General features: G+C 44.6%; 1 protein-coding gene across 3 annotated transcripts in view; it reads right to left on the bottom strand.

Moving 5' to 3' along the window:
- APOH (apolipoprotein H) overlaps window positions 1–16,400 on the bottom strand; it is a 570,693-nt gene that overhangs the window by 267,922 nt on the left and 286,371 nt on the right. For all 3 annotated transcript variants that reach the window (XM_078654312.1, XM_078654313.1, XM_078654311.1), the window contains exon 5: window positions 11,335–11,523. In XM_078654312.1, the coding sequence (XP_078510438.1) occupies window positions 11,335–11,523 (189 nt within the window). The remainder of the gene's footprint in view (window positions 1–11,334; window positions 11,524–16,400) is intronic.

Here is a 16,400-nt window from a genome sequence, read left to right on the forward strand (position 1 = left end):
CGTAATCGTAGTTTGCACACGCGGGTGTTAGGCACTCCACAATGAATAGGTGCAGTGTCGGCCAAAGGTAACGGGAGAGACTAGGAGCTCCGGTCCATATATACAAATTGTGCAGAGTCTGCAGGGGAAAATCAGTTGCCGCGCCCTCCCTCGGCGGTGCGGCCTCAATGAGTCAGACGTCGCTGTCTAGTCCGGTGTGCCAAGGAGCTGTGCCACCGGAGGGGGAGGCCCAGGGAGATAGCGCAGTCCCTGCCACCCCCGCCGATCCGGAACCCTGTAATAGGTACGTGGCTCACCTCGGTATCTGTTAGGCCGATGGTCCCAGGCATAGACAGTGAAGAGCAGGGCGGGCAGGAGAACGGCACCTCGCAGAAGGCCCCGACCAATCTCGGAAGTCTGCAGGAATAGGATCACGTGGGAACCAGGGGACTAGCGTAGAGGCGGCAGCTGATCAAGACACCAGCCTAAGCACCCACCTCTACTCCCGCAGCAGAAACAGTCCCGCGAGAGCACAGCCATGCACCCAGGAGCCGCGATCTTCCGCCCAGTGTGGCAGGAGGATATGATGTGTAGGCAGGTTACATCAGCAAATTGAAATTACTGGTAGATACACGGATATTTTGTGGATTTTTTTCACCGAGCCTCCGGAGCCTTACAGGTGTGCCGCCATCTTGGATGTGCGCCACCTAGCACCCCCACCATAACCTATATTTCTAGATTAAAGATTCTTCTGGCTGATGCATTATTTCATTGTCGTCAGTTAGTACCAACCTATTATCCCTTCTTACCATGTGGTTGTAATTGTTCATTCTTTCTTAGATTGAATCCAAAATAAATAGAGGATTTTCATCTTAAAACCCAATTTATACAATATAACAATCTGTATTTCAGATAGCCTACAAGCTATTTTTATTTCTCCCAAATAACTATAGCTTGATAAGATGCATGTGTGTGGTAGGATTCCACTCTTCCAGGCACAGGTGAGTTAAGATCATGTTAGATTTTGTTTTGCGTTCTCTTTGGCCACTTACAGATCAATCTGATGTTTAAAATATGTCCTCACTTGTCCCATTTATGTTCAAAACAATCACTGCATTCCTAAACGTTTAGATGTTTACACCCTCTATCGGTGGCACCTGAACTGTGGCATCAATCTCTATTGATTTCATAATGGAACTTCAGCAGGCCCTCTGAAGAGTTTCTAGTGATAATATTTACAATTGGCATGTTCACCTTTTCATAAGATACTTACAGCTGAAAATAATGGCTAAAGCTTTCTGCCAGACATTTTTTGTCTACATGGATTATGACCTACAATCATTTCTGAACCCAATATTGTTTTGAAAAGCTCTTTTCAAAGCACTAGGCATTAAACAAGATGTCTCTTCATTATCGCCCTCAGTCCAATTGGCAAACCAAGAGTGAACTGGTGCAAATTGTGGCTATCCTCCCACTTTTTTCCTGTTTACATCCTAATTGTCTTTGTTTAACCATTTGTTTTGTCCATTTATCATCACTCATCAAGTAAATGCTGTTGACTTTCCTCTGAAGTTTCCTCACACTTGAAGAATTAATTCTATCTTCCATACTTCACAATGATAACCATGTCTCTGATCCATATCATTGTATACCTTTCATGATGCAAGGTCAATTTGAATATGAGGTTCAAAAACTGTTTCCCAAACCTTTTAATGCAGTCTCCACTTTTTGATATATTTGAAAGGTTATCCATCCAGCAAATGTTCTTTGGAAAATGCTTCTTCAGTTCATGTCCTATTGTTGGTTCATGTTTTTTCAGGGGCTTACCTAGAAGCCCAGAGCTTCAGGGGTGCATACTGCTTAAAGGGAGCATGCCCTGGAATTAGACTCACCAGAGGCAGCAGCTTGGTTTTTTAGCCTCATGTCCAGAGAGGGGAAGGCAGCATGTATTTAGTCCTCGTGTTTGGTGTGTGATGAAGAGTCTACTTCAGCTCTGTAAAGCCTGCTTCGCCATCCCAGTAGCTGCAAGAGCATGCAAGATTCTTTTCGTTGGTGTCGATCCCCAGTCTGAAGAGTCGGTGAGCAAAATGCGGTAGCACAGAGGAAAAATTTCAAAAATGTTTTTTTTTCATGCCTGCTGTTTCTGGGAAATGCCATTCACCTGCAGAAGTGAGCATGACTAGCCTTACGCTGACTCCGTCCAAGATGGTTGACTTTCCAGTGTTTATTGTTGGAGATTCCCAGTCCAAGATGATGCTAACCTTTTTTTCAGGTTTCTTTCTTGCCTACATATTATATAAGAAGACTGTGGTCAGAAAAGGATGTGCAGTAAGGCTTTCACATCCTTATATTTCACCCACCTAAATGTTTTTGTCCATCAATTTTTGCTCTCATTATATGTAGCAGTTTTCATTACTAGATTTTCTCGCCTGCAAAACTGTATGCTGGATTCTTTATCAACCCTGTCTTGGGGTTGTATTGGCGACTTGCATTATCTTAACACCTGTACCATTTGTCATCTTAAATCAAGAACTGCCAGGATCACTGACAGAATATCGACAGTCACAATATCGAGATGACAAAATATCGAGGTAAAAATATTGACTGCCAAATATCGACTTCCTATCTTCAAACAGGTAAGTACAAAAATATCGAATCCAAAATATCGAGTGTAAAAAATATAGACTGTCAAAATATCGAATTTTTAAAATGTCTTACAAGTTATTTAAAAGTAATATAATAATAAATAAAACTATTTTTAACCTATTTAAAATACTTAAATAAATGTAACATTAAAAAAATTAATATAACTTTAAAAAAATGCATTTATTTTTAATACACATATATATATATATATATATATATATACATATTATTAACAAAACATATACAATATTTTTACCATAGGATAGCAAGAGGTTTACATTTACTGTAACGACTCCAGTGAGTGCAACAGAAGGGAAAGCGTTGGATAGCATAGGGGTAAAAATGACTATTCCCACTCCAGAGAGTGCAACAGTAGGGAAAGCGTTGGATAGCGTAGGGGTTAAAATTACTATTCCCACTCCAGAGAGTGCAACAGTAGGGAAAGAGTTGGATAGCGTAGGGGTAAAAATTACTAATCCCACTCCAGCGAGTGCAACAGTAGGGAAAACGTTGGATAGCGTAGGGGTCAAAATTACTATTCCCACTCCAGAGAGTGCAACAGTATAGAAAGCGTTGGATAGTGTAGGGGTAAAAATTACTATTCCCACTCCACAGAGTGCAACAGTAGGGAAAACGTTGGATAGTGTAGGGATAAAAATTACTATTCCCACTCCAGAGAGTGCAACAGTAGGGAAAGAGTTGGATAGCGTAGAGGTAAAAATTACTATTCCCACTCCAGCGAGTGCAACAGTAGGGAAAGCGTTGGATAACGCAGGGGTAAAAATTACTATTCCCACTCCAGAGAGTGCAACAGTATGGAAAGCGTTGGATAGCGTACGGGTAAAAATTAGTATACCCACTCCAGAGAGTGCAACAGTAGGGAAAACGTTGGATAGCGTGGGGTAAACATTACTATTCCCACTCCAGAGAGTGCAACAGTAGGGAAAGCGTATGATAGCGTAGGGGTAAAAATTACTATTCCCACTCCAGAGAGTGCAACAGTAGGGAAAGCGTTGGATAGCGTAGGGGTTAACATTACTATTCAAACTCCAGAGAGTGCAACAGTAGGGAAACATTTGGATAGCGTAGGGGTAAAAATTACTATTCCAACTCCAGTGAGTGCAATAGTAGGGAAAGTAAATACTTCATATATATATATAAATAACATAAATAGTAATTATTTAATTATAAAAATTAACTACTAATACTAATTAATTACCTACTGTGCCTTACCTAGGCAGGGTCGCCCCCACGCTCCTCCCGCTTGCTGCCTGACTCTGCCGCCACTCCTGCTGGACTCCTCTCACCGCTGCAGGTGACCCAGCCGCCGCTGAGCCGCCCGCACTCGTCTTCCCGCCGCTGCCCCCTGCGGCCCCGCCCCCCTGCCAGCCGATTGGCCCCCCCGCTCCCGCCACCGAGCGGACCCTCCCTACCGGCTCCCTCCTTAAAGGGGACCTCTCTCCACACTCGGGAGCGACCACTGTGCCTTACCTAGGCAGGGTCGCCCCCACGCTCCTCCCGCTTCCTGCCTGACTCTGCCGCCACTCCTGCTGGACTCCTCTCACCACTGCAGGCGACCGAGCCGCCACTGAGCCGCCCGCACTCGTCTTCCCGCCGCTGCCCCCTGTGGCCCCGCCCCCCGCCAGCCGATTGGCCCCCCGCTCCCGCCACCCAGCGGACTCTCCCTACCGGCTCCCTTCTTATGATGCCCCCACGCATGCGCATCGTTGACGCGCAGCCGATTGTGCGCCGAAGGCGCGCCAAAGGCAAGCCCGTCTGCGCCCGTCCGCGCCTGGACCGCGCCCAGCGCCTGGACCCCTGGCCCCCGCCGATGCAAGACGACCCGACAGACCTATGACGCCGCCGCCCTCAACGCACTCAATGCCGGCCGGAACCCCGCCTGCTGCCGGGCCACCTCGAAGCGCATCCACGGACCCTTCACCTGCAAGACCTGCAAGTTCTCCTGCCTCCGAACCTGCACCGCACCTGCCAAGCCAAGCACCAGCAGCAACCACCTCAAGTGCATCCTGCTCAACACCCGCTCCGTCCACAGACACGCCGTGGAACTCTGGAACCTCCTCGACACAACATCACCAGACATCGCCTTCCTCACGGAAACCTGGATGAACGCCTCCTCAGCCCCCGACATCGCCATCGCCATCCCGGACGGGTACAAGATCATCAGGAGGGACCGCATCAACCAGACCGGAGGAGGCATCGCCATCGTCCACAAGAACACCATCTGCATCACGACCGACTCCAACGACACCTTCGCCGCCGCCGAGCACCTCCACTTCCAGGTACACACCGACCCAAAGACGACCCTCAGAGGCACCCTCGTCTACAGACCCCCGGGACCACGCACACAATTCAGCGAAGACATCGCGGACTTCATCAGCCCACTCGCCCTCCCCTCCACCGACTACATCCTCCTAGGGGACCTCAACTTCCACCTGGAGAACAACAAGGACCGCAACACCGCCGCCCTGCTGGAAAACCTTGCCAACCTCGGATTCAAGCAACTGGTCAACACCCCCACCCACTACGCCGGCCACACGCTTGATCCCGTCTTCTCATCCAGCAAGCACATCACCTTCAGCCACTCCACCGAACTCCACTGGACCGACCACAGCTGCGTCCACTTCAGGTTCAGAAGAACCACGACCCACCACCACCCGCAACAGGTTCCACACAGGAGCTGGAGCAAGATCACCGCCGACCAGCTCACCAACTCCCTCAGCCAGAACCCACCCACCAGCACAACGGACCCCAACGAAGCAGCCCGCAACTTCACGCAGTGGCTGACCGCCTGCGCCGATGACCTCGCACCACTGAGGAACCCTCCCAGCAGACCCAGAAGCAAAAAGGCCCCCTGGTTCATCGACGAACCCAAGGACTCCAAGAAGACCTGCCGCACCCTCGAGAAGGCCTGGCTCCTCGACCAGACCACCGACAACATGACCGCCCTCAAACAAGCCACCCGCAAGCACCACCAGCTCATCCGCACCACCAAGAAGAAGTCACTGAAGGAACGACTGGACAGCAACGCCCACGACAGCAAGGAACTCTTCAACATCGTCAAGGAGTTCTCCAACTCCAGCACCAGCAACAACGACATCACTCCTTCACAAGACCTCTGCGACTCTCGCGCCTCGTTCTTCCACCGCAAGATCATCGACATCCACAACAGCTTCGGCGCACCACCCACGCACCCAACCATCGAACCATCGACCCCACCGCCACCCTCCGCACCTGGACCCCGGTCAGCACCGAAGACACAGCGCGCACGATGAACACAATCCATTCCGGATCTCCAACCGACCCCTGCCCCCACCACGTCTTCAACAAGGCCGACTCAACCATCGCACCCCAACTCCGGAACATCATCAATACCTCCTTCAACACCGCCACCTTCCCGGAGAGCTGGAAGCATGCCGAGCTCAGCGCCCTACTGAAGAAACCAACAGCGGACCCCACCGATCTCAAGAACTTCCGCCCCATCTCGCTCCTCCCTTTTCCTGTCAAAGTCATCGAGAAGATCGTCAACAGACAGCTTGCCGCCTTCCTTGAGACGAACGGATCCCTCGACCCCTCGCAGTCCGGTTTCAGAGCCAACCACAGCACCGAGACCGCCCTCATCGCAGCCACCGACGACATCCGAGCCCTGCTCGACAACGGGGAAACAGCGGCACTCATCCTCCTGGACCTCTCTGCTGCGTTTGACACTGTCTGCCACCGCACCCTAGTTCAACGCCTCAGCAACATCGGCATCCAAGAGAAGGCACTGGAGTGGATCTCCTCGTTCCTCGCCGGAAGAACACAGAGAGTCCGCCTCCCCCCGTTTCGATCTAAGGCCACCGAAGTCATCTGCGGAGTTCCGCAAGGATCATCACTCAGCGGCTTCATGAGACCTCTTGCAGCCATCGCACGCCAACACAACCTCAACATCATCACCTACGCCGACGACACCCAGCTGATCCTCTCCCTCACCAGAGACCCAGACACCGCCAGAACCTGCCTACACGAAGGGATGAAAGACGTCACCGAGTGGATGAAGAACAGCCGCCTGAAACGGAACTCAGACAAGACGGAAGTCCTCATCCTGGGACCATCGCCCTCCGCCTGGGACGACTCCTGGTGGCCCCCCGCCCTGGGCACCGCTCCCAAGCCAACAGACCATGCACGCAACCTGGGCTTCATCCTGGACTCCTCCCTCTCGATGACCAGACAAGTCAACGCCGTCTCGTCATCCTGCTTTCACACCCTTCGCATGCTCCGCAAGATCTTCTGACGGATCCCGACCGAAACCAGGAAGTCGGTCACCCAGGCACTCGTCACCAGCCGACTGGACTACGGGAACACCCTCTACGCCGGAACCACAGCCAGCTACAGAAAAGACTCCAACGCATCCAGAACGCCTCCGCCCGACTCATCCTGGACATCCCCCGATGCAGCCACATCTCCGGCCACCTGAGAGACCTGCACTGGCTCCCCGTCAACAAGAGGATCACATTCAGGCTCCTCACCCACGCACACAAGTCTCTCCACGACCTGGGCCCCAAGTACCTCAACGACCGCCTGACCTTCTACACGCCCACCCGCCAGCTACGTTCTACCAGCCTCGCCCTCGCCGCCGTACCACGCATCCGAAGAGCCACCACCGGAGGAAGATCCTTCTCCTACCTGGCGGCCAAGACATGGAACTCCCTCCCCATCCACCTTCGACTGACCCAGGACCATCTCGCCTTCAGGAAGCAACTCAAGACCTGGCTGTTCGAGCAATAGCGGACCCCTTCCCCCAAGCGCCTTGAGACCCTTCCGGGTGAGTAGTGCGCTATACAAGTGCTATGATTGATTGATTGATTGACCTATTATCAATAAATTAATTTACAATTTAAAATATAATCATTAATTTCAATTACCAATTATATTTTAATTAATTACCTATTAATAATTAATTAACAATTATTTCTAAATAAATACCAATAAATAAATTAACCTATTTAATTAAATATAATTAAATTACTTCCCACCCTATTCCCCTATAAACCCACAACCCACTACAGAAAATAATTTAATGAAATTAACATATTTATCAATTAATCAATTATAATTAATTACCAATTATATTTTAATTAATTACCAATTAATAGTTAATTAACAATTAATTCTAAAAAATATTAATAAATAATTTAACATATTTAATTAATTATAATTAAATTACTTCCCACCCTATTCCCCTATAAACCCACAACCCGCTACAGAAAATAAATTACTAAAATTAAAATATTTATCAATTAATCAATTATAATTAATTACCAATTATATTTTAATTAATTACCAATTAATAATTAATTAACAATTAATTCTAAATAAATATCAATAAATAAATTAACATATTTAATTAATTATAATTAAATTACTTCCCACCCTATTCCCCTATAAACCCACAACCCGCTACAGATTTATATGACACAAAAAATAAAAAATAATACTAACTTACCTTAAATTCGATATTTTTGTTGTCTATATTATGTCTAGTCGATATTATGTCCATTCTATATTTTTGATTCGATATATGTCCATTCTATATTTTTGATTCGATATTATGTCTATTCTATTCAATATTAATTTTTTTTAGTCGATAATTTTGTTGTGTATATTATGTCTAGTCGATATTAAGTCCATTCTATATTTTTTACTCGATATTGTGTCTAGTCAATATTAAAAACTCGATATTTTGACTCTATACCGAACTGCCAATATTGCTGAGGCTTTTACAGTCATTTGTATCTTTTTCCTCCTAACTAAGGCCCTCTCAATGAGACACTTGTCACCTTCCATGTGTATATTAAGTGCAGAGTCTGTAGCTACTAAGAGGACTAGTATTTTTCCTTTGACAATCAAGAAGGAAACTAGAGAGCTTCGGCACATCCAAGCTTTGACAGTCACACAGCTATACTGGTGACACACTGGTCATACAAAACAGGGCATACCGAAGGATCTAGTCTCCTCAGGACTTGACCTTTGCCTCTGAACCATCGATGAAAGCATCTCAACTGCAGAATTTGACCACTGTTTCAGAGGCATTTATGAACAGATGCAGAGAAACCACCTCAAATTTAACTTTTCCAGAATGGGTTACCAACCTGGGAAGGATGGAAGCAGTATTATTGTACAACCATCTGAAATCTCTACCTGTGACCACAGAGTCAAATCATTCTCTAGAATCTCAATTGAACTAAGCCAGAAACCCTGCCAAACCATTAACAGACCTTTCCCTGGCTAGGTGATACATGTTTTTGTAATCCCATTCAAAATAGGGCCTACAATTTATATTTTTAAAACTCTCTGGTAAAAGTTATGTTATGTTAATCTGATTTGTAAAGTGCAGTCTCGATACCAACTAGAGCCAGAAAACCTGGTGCACTGTAGCTCAAAAACGACCTAAGCATTACATGAGGATAATGCGCTCTGGGTAATTATCAGTCCTGTGAGACTTCACAGGAATATTTGTTTATAGTAGGTTCTGAATCTCTTTTCACCATAAATAGACACACTAAAGAATGCACAATAAGGATATTTTTATGATTTTATTAAAGTCAAAGTCGTATCTTAGTGCAGAAAATGCCTACAAGTATAACTATACAAATAAACAAAACAGCATCAACAAAATCGGATTAAAAGGAATTGCAGCTTTGTAATGGTGCTTTAGACTTCAAAATTCTCTTCTTCGAAAATATATAGTCTATCTGAATTCTCCAACCCCTCCCTTCTTGCAACTGGTAAAGCCATCTTGGCATCAAAATGGCTTGTGTCAGTTTATAAGGTGACCTCTGACCCACCTACCGCAGAACTGTGGTTCTGTGTAAAGGAGGTCATAATGTATCTCTTATCAGTAACTATCATGTCCCAGCAAGCCAATAAACCAGGGTTGGCTTCTAGATGCCTGTCTGTGACCTTCAAGAAGGGTGTTTATTGCTCCTGTCTGCTCGATCTGGTTATCCAAGGAAGTCAAAGATTTCCTCTTCACCTTCTCGTGTTCAGCTTAAATACAATGTTCTCATTATTTTTAAAAGGGCTGGCCCCTCATCGAAGTATGTCAAATGCAAGACTTAACTTATTAATCTTATTCACCTTCACTTAAATCTATCAGGCATTATAAATTATGTGAATACATATATGAATTATTGCTAAACTATCAAACTTTATTAAAGCAAATAGTATACATGTGCAATTAATACTATATATGAAATGTGTTTATAAATGAGAAATGTGCACTGAAATTAATATTCGAAATGCAACGGAGTACATGGGCAGGATGTGCGAAGATAACATCATAGGTGTTACTCAGAAATAACAGGTTACTATCACCTGCTTCATGTAGACCCTACAAATGTTGTGTATTTTAGGACCCTGCAATTCAACCTGTGAAAACTGCAAAGAAGGCAAAATGTGGGAGCAAGACAGCTTCAGCACCTGTGCCCATGAAAAATCATGAGTAGTGCTCCAAGAACACACGCCAGTGGCTCCCTTAGTCAGATTCTCCTCCTTCAAGGCACTTTGCATTTCCCACAGGACCATCCACAGCAAAGTCCTTCTTCCAAGTGAAGCTCAGAAATTATGACAGAATGGCTAATAATTACCCACTGCAAGAAGAACAGCATTGATGAAACATCACTCAATGTACAAACTTATGGGACGACCTCCAACGGACAGAAGAAATATTCAAGATCACTTGGAACTCACGAAGGAAGGAAAGACCTGGCTCATCCCAAACAAATAATACACTGAGTCTAGCACCCACATAAGGAACGAGGACATCAGACAGGGGACCACTGGGGTGGTCAATATATAAGGCGATGACTGACAGAAGTTACGCTGTCATGATGGTTGTGATTTATTAATTTAAGCCTCACTTATGTATTTCTACATGTTGACTTTTCGGTTCATTTATAAATACATAATAAAAAAGTGTTTCTTCCAAATAGAGAGCAATGCAATATTGGGTTATATCAAACGAAAGACTAATGGGTGATGCTAACAAAACACACATGGAATGTGTCGAAACTTATATGCCCAAAACAGATATGAGTTTGAAAGTTTTAAATGATGTAAGCTTAAAAAGTGTGTTTAACCGTTGAAGCTTAGATCATCTGCTTAGACACGGGCAACCACCTTTCGAAAGCAGGTCGCTTGATTCATTCTTGATACATAATTGATTTTAATTCACTGTTTCTGACGCAAGAATTTATGGAAATGTACTGTAAGTGGGAGTATAAGTATTTTTTGTTAGGCACGTCAGAACAAATATTCTTTGCTGGACTTCTTCTGTGACTTGTTTCGTCCTCTTTTTACAAATCGAGTTCTCTTTGGACCAAAGTGGTACAAAAAGTGCAACAATATAGAAAACCCACAACAGATGTCTCTTAAATTAGTTCCATAGTGGATGTGTTAAATACAGAACATAAAAATTAGCACCAGCAGCAGTTTAAAAATGTGGAACTTCAATAGAACTGCAGTTCATCTAATAACAAAGGGCAAGATAATGTTTTTTTCGTCCTTTTTTGCCCTCCTCCATGGACATTTCTGCGTTTGGCTAATGATATGCGCTGTCTCTGTAATATCCTTATATGCCAATAAAGTTACCTTAAAAAAGGACAAGGAAGTGTCTATTTGCATACAAAAGCAAATACATTTGTTTCTCACCTATGCATCTGGGAATGCTACTCCAATTTCCATCGGCACCACAGGTTGCAGAGTCATTTCCAAACAATGCATACTTTTCCAGGCATTCATAATGGACAGCATCTTGAAATTGATATATGTTTTTAGGCCGTGTATTAGAAATCTCTAACTTTCCAAACTCCGGAATGGGGGGAGGAGGACATATCACAGCTGGAAGAAAATAAACACACATAAGCTTCTTTGTGAATCTTTTTTGAATTCTGACAGAGCATGTGGTATGTAAAACAACGTTGGAAGTAAGCAATTATTAGGGATGACAACTGCAAATTGAAACACGCATCCGAAGATTAAATGTCTGTTGCTGTCTGCCAGCATTTTGGCTGTATAAACGCTTCTTTTGTCATGGTTTTGTAAAACTGTATTACTTGTAGGAACTGCCAGGCCCTCACTAATATATAACAAGCATTGTCATGGCCAATAAGTTTCGTATTGGGACCTTATAAGTGTTGAGCCAGAGCTATTAGCTATGCTAATGTCATAAGGCTATGTTTTGGAGCAGTGTGTGTGCTGTACAGCATGTAGAAAAGTTATTAAAAAAATGTTATAAGCAATTTTGTCACCTTATATGTGACCAATAAGACATCATGTACAACCGAACGACCCTATAAAAAAAGAATTAACATAAAAAAATGCCTTCTAGTTTTTTGTCCTTGTAATGCTGGCAAATTCTTCTTGCCTGTTCCAATGTTTGTTTGTTATAGCTTTCTTTTTTATGGGGATTTGGGGAGGGACATAAACAATGGAAGGGTGGAAGTTGAGAAATGGTACCTGAATTACAAAACGAGCAGCGGATGGTCACTAGGGGAGAATCAACAAATGCCAGATTCTGAGTGCAGAACGAAGTGGTGCTGAGTGATGCTGAGATGGTGGTGTGCTGGTGCAAAGGTGATACTTAAGAAATGCTGAATAATATTCAGGAGGTGGTGAGTGGTGCTGAGGTGGTGGTGTGCTGGTGCAGAGTTGATGCTCAAGTGATGCTGAGTGATACTGAGGTGGTGCTGAGTGATGCTGTGGTGGTGCTGAGTGATGCTGTGGTGGTGGTGCTGCTCTTGTCCTCAGATGGTGCGGAGTGATGCTGAGTTGGTGCTTTGCTGAGGTGATGCTGCGCTGATGCGGAGTTACGTACCCGGAAGTAGCTGGGGCAAGAAGCTGTTCAGACCGGGTGACGTATAAAAACGAATGCGAGCTATAGGCCAGCGCATTTGACAGCTGCTTCATTGGGAGATCTACGGGATGCTCCCAGGGATTGAAGAGCTATACAATTACTAAACACTGGGTCATTCAGTCTGGTTCAAGAATGCATACATGCTTGCCTCAGGAAACATTTATGGACACATTCCAAAGCTTTCTAACGCACAGAAAGACAAGGGCCTCGATGCACGTCAACAGTACTATAAAATTATGTGTGCGACAGCATCATTAGAGTATTGAACAGCCTGTAGCATCAGCATCTGGGGCAAGTTGTGCTTAAAACAATAGGATGACAGATTTAACACTCCTTCCGCTGTAACATAGGCACTGAATTTACAAAGGCCCAATTATTTGATCTGCGCATGAACCTAGTTATATGTGAGGTCAGGCTGTGCCCAAAGCTCCAGACCGGTAGAGTTCTGTTCATGTACGGTGACCATTCAATGTATTGTATTGCAGTCTGTTGGGGTTCTCTGGAGACGTTCTGTACGTGCTTGCAGTATAGAATGTGCTTGCTTCCAGCTGGACTAATAACTATATTTAATTGTTGGCCCGCCCCTAGACAGCGTGATTATATGGGACGGTTTCACATACTGGCCTATTTGTTATGTCCAAAGGGCAGATAATTCAATAATATGCGCTATATACACACACACATGTCTACAGGTAGGGACAGCTATTGGCAGTCAAATGTGCACAAAAGGCACTTTTCCTTTGAAAAGGTGAACATGTTCTCATATCAAGTAAAGGTTTGACTTTTATCGCCAATATACTGTTATAGCCCGGGTTCGAAAAAAATCACAAAAAGCCATAAGATGCCACACAGTTAAAACCCAGTCAATGTGTTCAACAGTGCTAATTGTTTTGCATCTTTTTTGCTGCCCCCTTATAGTAAATTGGTTACACGAGATCATGCCAGCATTTAATATGTTCAGAATAAGAGCGTGAATAAAAGTATGTTCACAGCATGTGGTCTCAGATCCAGTAAGTATCGGCTGCCTTCCTAACACAAATAGTTTTTAGAAACAGATTAAAATGTATGATTTGTCAGCATTTAATGAAGACGGACTGTGTAAAGCCAGCTTCCCACACCTCGCCAAAATCCAAAAGTTTTAATTTCAACCAAGCATCTTGTCGACGGTGTAGTTTTAACATTCCTCACTTTGTTTTGTTTCACTGAGTCACACATGTAAATTCCTTGCTATCCTTGTGCTGTCAAAGGAAAGGAAGAAGAGTTTAATTACATTGCTGTGGCTGCCATTTCCAGGAAAAAAGCAATTTCCATGTTGCACTGCAGGCTGCATGTATAAGATATATTCCTGCATTGCGGACACACAGAGGAAGTAGGGGATTCTAAGGCTGCAAGGAAGTTCAATGGAAGGGAGGGGGAATAGAGCAGGAATGCACTTTACAAGTATGTGCTCCTAGCCCGGTAGCGCTCGCATCCCACCACCCTGACTTACACATGGCCACTTGGTAAATTGTTATGGACCTATACTCCCAGTGGTTCCCCAAGTGCAGCAGACATCATCATATTCTGACCTTCCCTCACCTAGCAAAGTTCCAGTCACACAGGCAGCTCTCATTAATTTTATCGTAGCTGTTAACGATGTAAGCCGACACCACTGGCTGCACCCGCGCCACTGGCCCATTCAGTACCCTGGGCGCAGTTGCTGCTGAAACTGGTGCTGTAGTGCCGCGGATGCCATTTTGAAAGGAAAAGATATGTATATTCAATATTCAAAATAGCTTCATTCGACAGCATGTGTCATAAAAGTATTGAATAGCATATACACAATAAAATAGAATCTGTACATTAAAAAGAGAAAAGTTCATGTAATACAGAGGGTTATTTAAAAGTCTCATAATATAGAATTAATAGCAGCATATTTTGTTAAAAAAACATTATCAATCATAAAAGAGAATTCATTCTGGGGCACTATGTACATATAGGGGACAAGTCAGTTGTAGTGAGCAGTGTACAGCAATGTGTATGGTGCTAGTGCTATCTATATCATAATTAATATTTTTAGAGTTACATTGCAGACCAATATAGTATCTAGTTTAAACACATATAATACGTTGTGTATCTACATTAGGGTCACACCTTGTATGGCTCTATTTCTGACTAAAGCGTTACAAAAGGGGGTGGTGATGGACGGAGCATCTGAGCCAATCAAACACTCACACCCAGTCAAAAGATCTGGGTTCAATCCATCACCGTTCTTTAGCCCACTCTGCCACCCCAGTTCAGACATGGCCATATGCAAATCAGTCAGTGCATACCACATGTCTCGAAGACAGTGCATTCTGAATAATGCTGATGTCACAAGTGGGATTTGTCCGTCCACAAATTTCAAGGCGAATTCTTAAATACCTGTCAAAATTGTGAAGCCCCCTAACTCCTGCTCTGTAGTTAAGAGCAGGAGTTAGGGGGCACAAGACACAGGACACAGGACACAGGACACAGGTGTGAGTTGCTAGAGGAATGCGAGTCGCGCTCTCTTTTTAATACTGCACTTGTATTGTTGTCAATTTTAAAATATATTCCAATTTGCTCTATTATCCTTTTAAACTTATTTACGCCACATTTTTTGCTTCCAACTCCAGTAAATGGCTGCTGTCTTAGCCCCTTACCTAGATAAAAGCTCATCTGCACCTCGCACTTTATAAAAATTGTCACACCTGTCAGGGCTGCGTTTCCAGTCTGCCACAGCTTCCTAGTGCCGCTTGAGCAGAGAAACGCAGCTCCACCCACAAAGGCCATCCCCACACCCGGCAGCTCGCCGGCCCAGTGGCGGGAACCTCGAGGGCATTTAAACTGACTGCTGCACTGGAAGCGCAGCAGGACACAGGTCTGAGTTGCCAGAGGTACGCGAGTTGCGCTCTCTTTTTAATACTGCACTTGTATTGTTGTCATTTTAAAAATATATTCCAATTTGCTCTATTATCTTTTTAGGGCTCGCAAAGCGAAAAGCCCTGTTGTATTGGGTTTAAAAATGGACCTTGAAATTCCACACAGCTCCTGCGTGTGAGTTTCTAAGGTCCATTTTTATTGGACTTTGCGTGCATGCTGTATTTTAACAGAACACGTAATAGGCCATAGGCGGTCGCATAGCTCCGCCCATGGCCTATTAATGTCTGTTACGCGCACCAAAGCCCATATGTCTTCAATTATCCTGCCGACACGGGCTCGATAATTGAAGACATATGCCTGCAGTGGCGCGCGCGCACCAATCAATCAATCAATCAAGTCATTTATATAGCGCGCTACTCACCCGTAGGGTCTCAAGGCGCTCCTATTTTGGATCCATTTCACGGGGAAACAAGTGTCTCCTGCAACCTGCCACTGCGCACTGGGGAGTGCACATACAATGACAGCTTCGACTGTGTTTTCTTTCTGTTTTAGTCTCTCCTTGTTTAAAATGTGTATTTATTCATTTATTAGAGATGTTGTACAGCGAGGATCACATGAAGTCGAAGCGCTTTAGACTGGAGCAAGGGAATGAAGCCAGCCATTAATAGAACATGTGTACATAAACACATCAGTTGTTAAAGTCTGGAAGCGTGTTAGTTTCCATGTCTGCCTCTTCTGAATATATTTGTTCTAGGCTGTTTTTGTGCATTTAAAACGAGCCATCTTCACCGGGCAGGAACATTCTGCTGCATCCATCTCAGCAGGCCGTCCCACCCGCGCCTCGCTACTTGAGGTCACACGTGGATAACTAAAGCTACAAATGTAGCATTGCATCCTTGATATCATGTAATCTTCTGGTAACCTTACATGAGGGGGCCAGGCACTAGGAGTTCTAAGGCTGATTGTTGCATCTGAAGCA

Source organism: Lissotriton helveticus, chromosome 7, assembly GCF_964261635.1.
Source record: "Lissotriton helveticus chromosome 7, aLisHel1.1, whole genome shotgun sequence".
Taxonomy (NCBI): domain Eukaryota; kingdom Metazoa; phylum Chordata; class Amphibia; order Caudata; family Salamandridae; genus Lissotriton; species Lissotriton helveticus.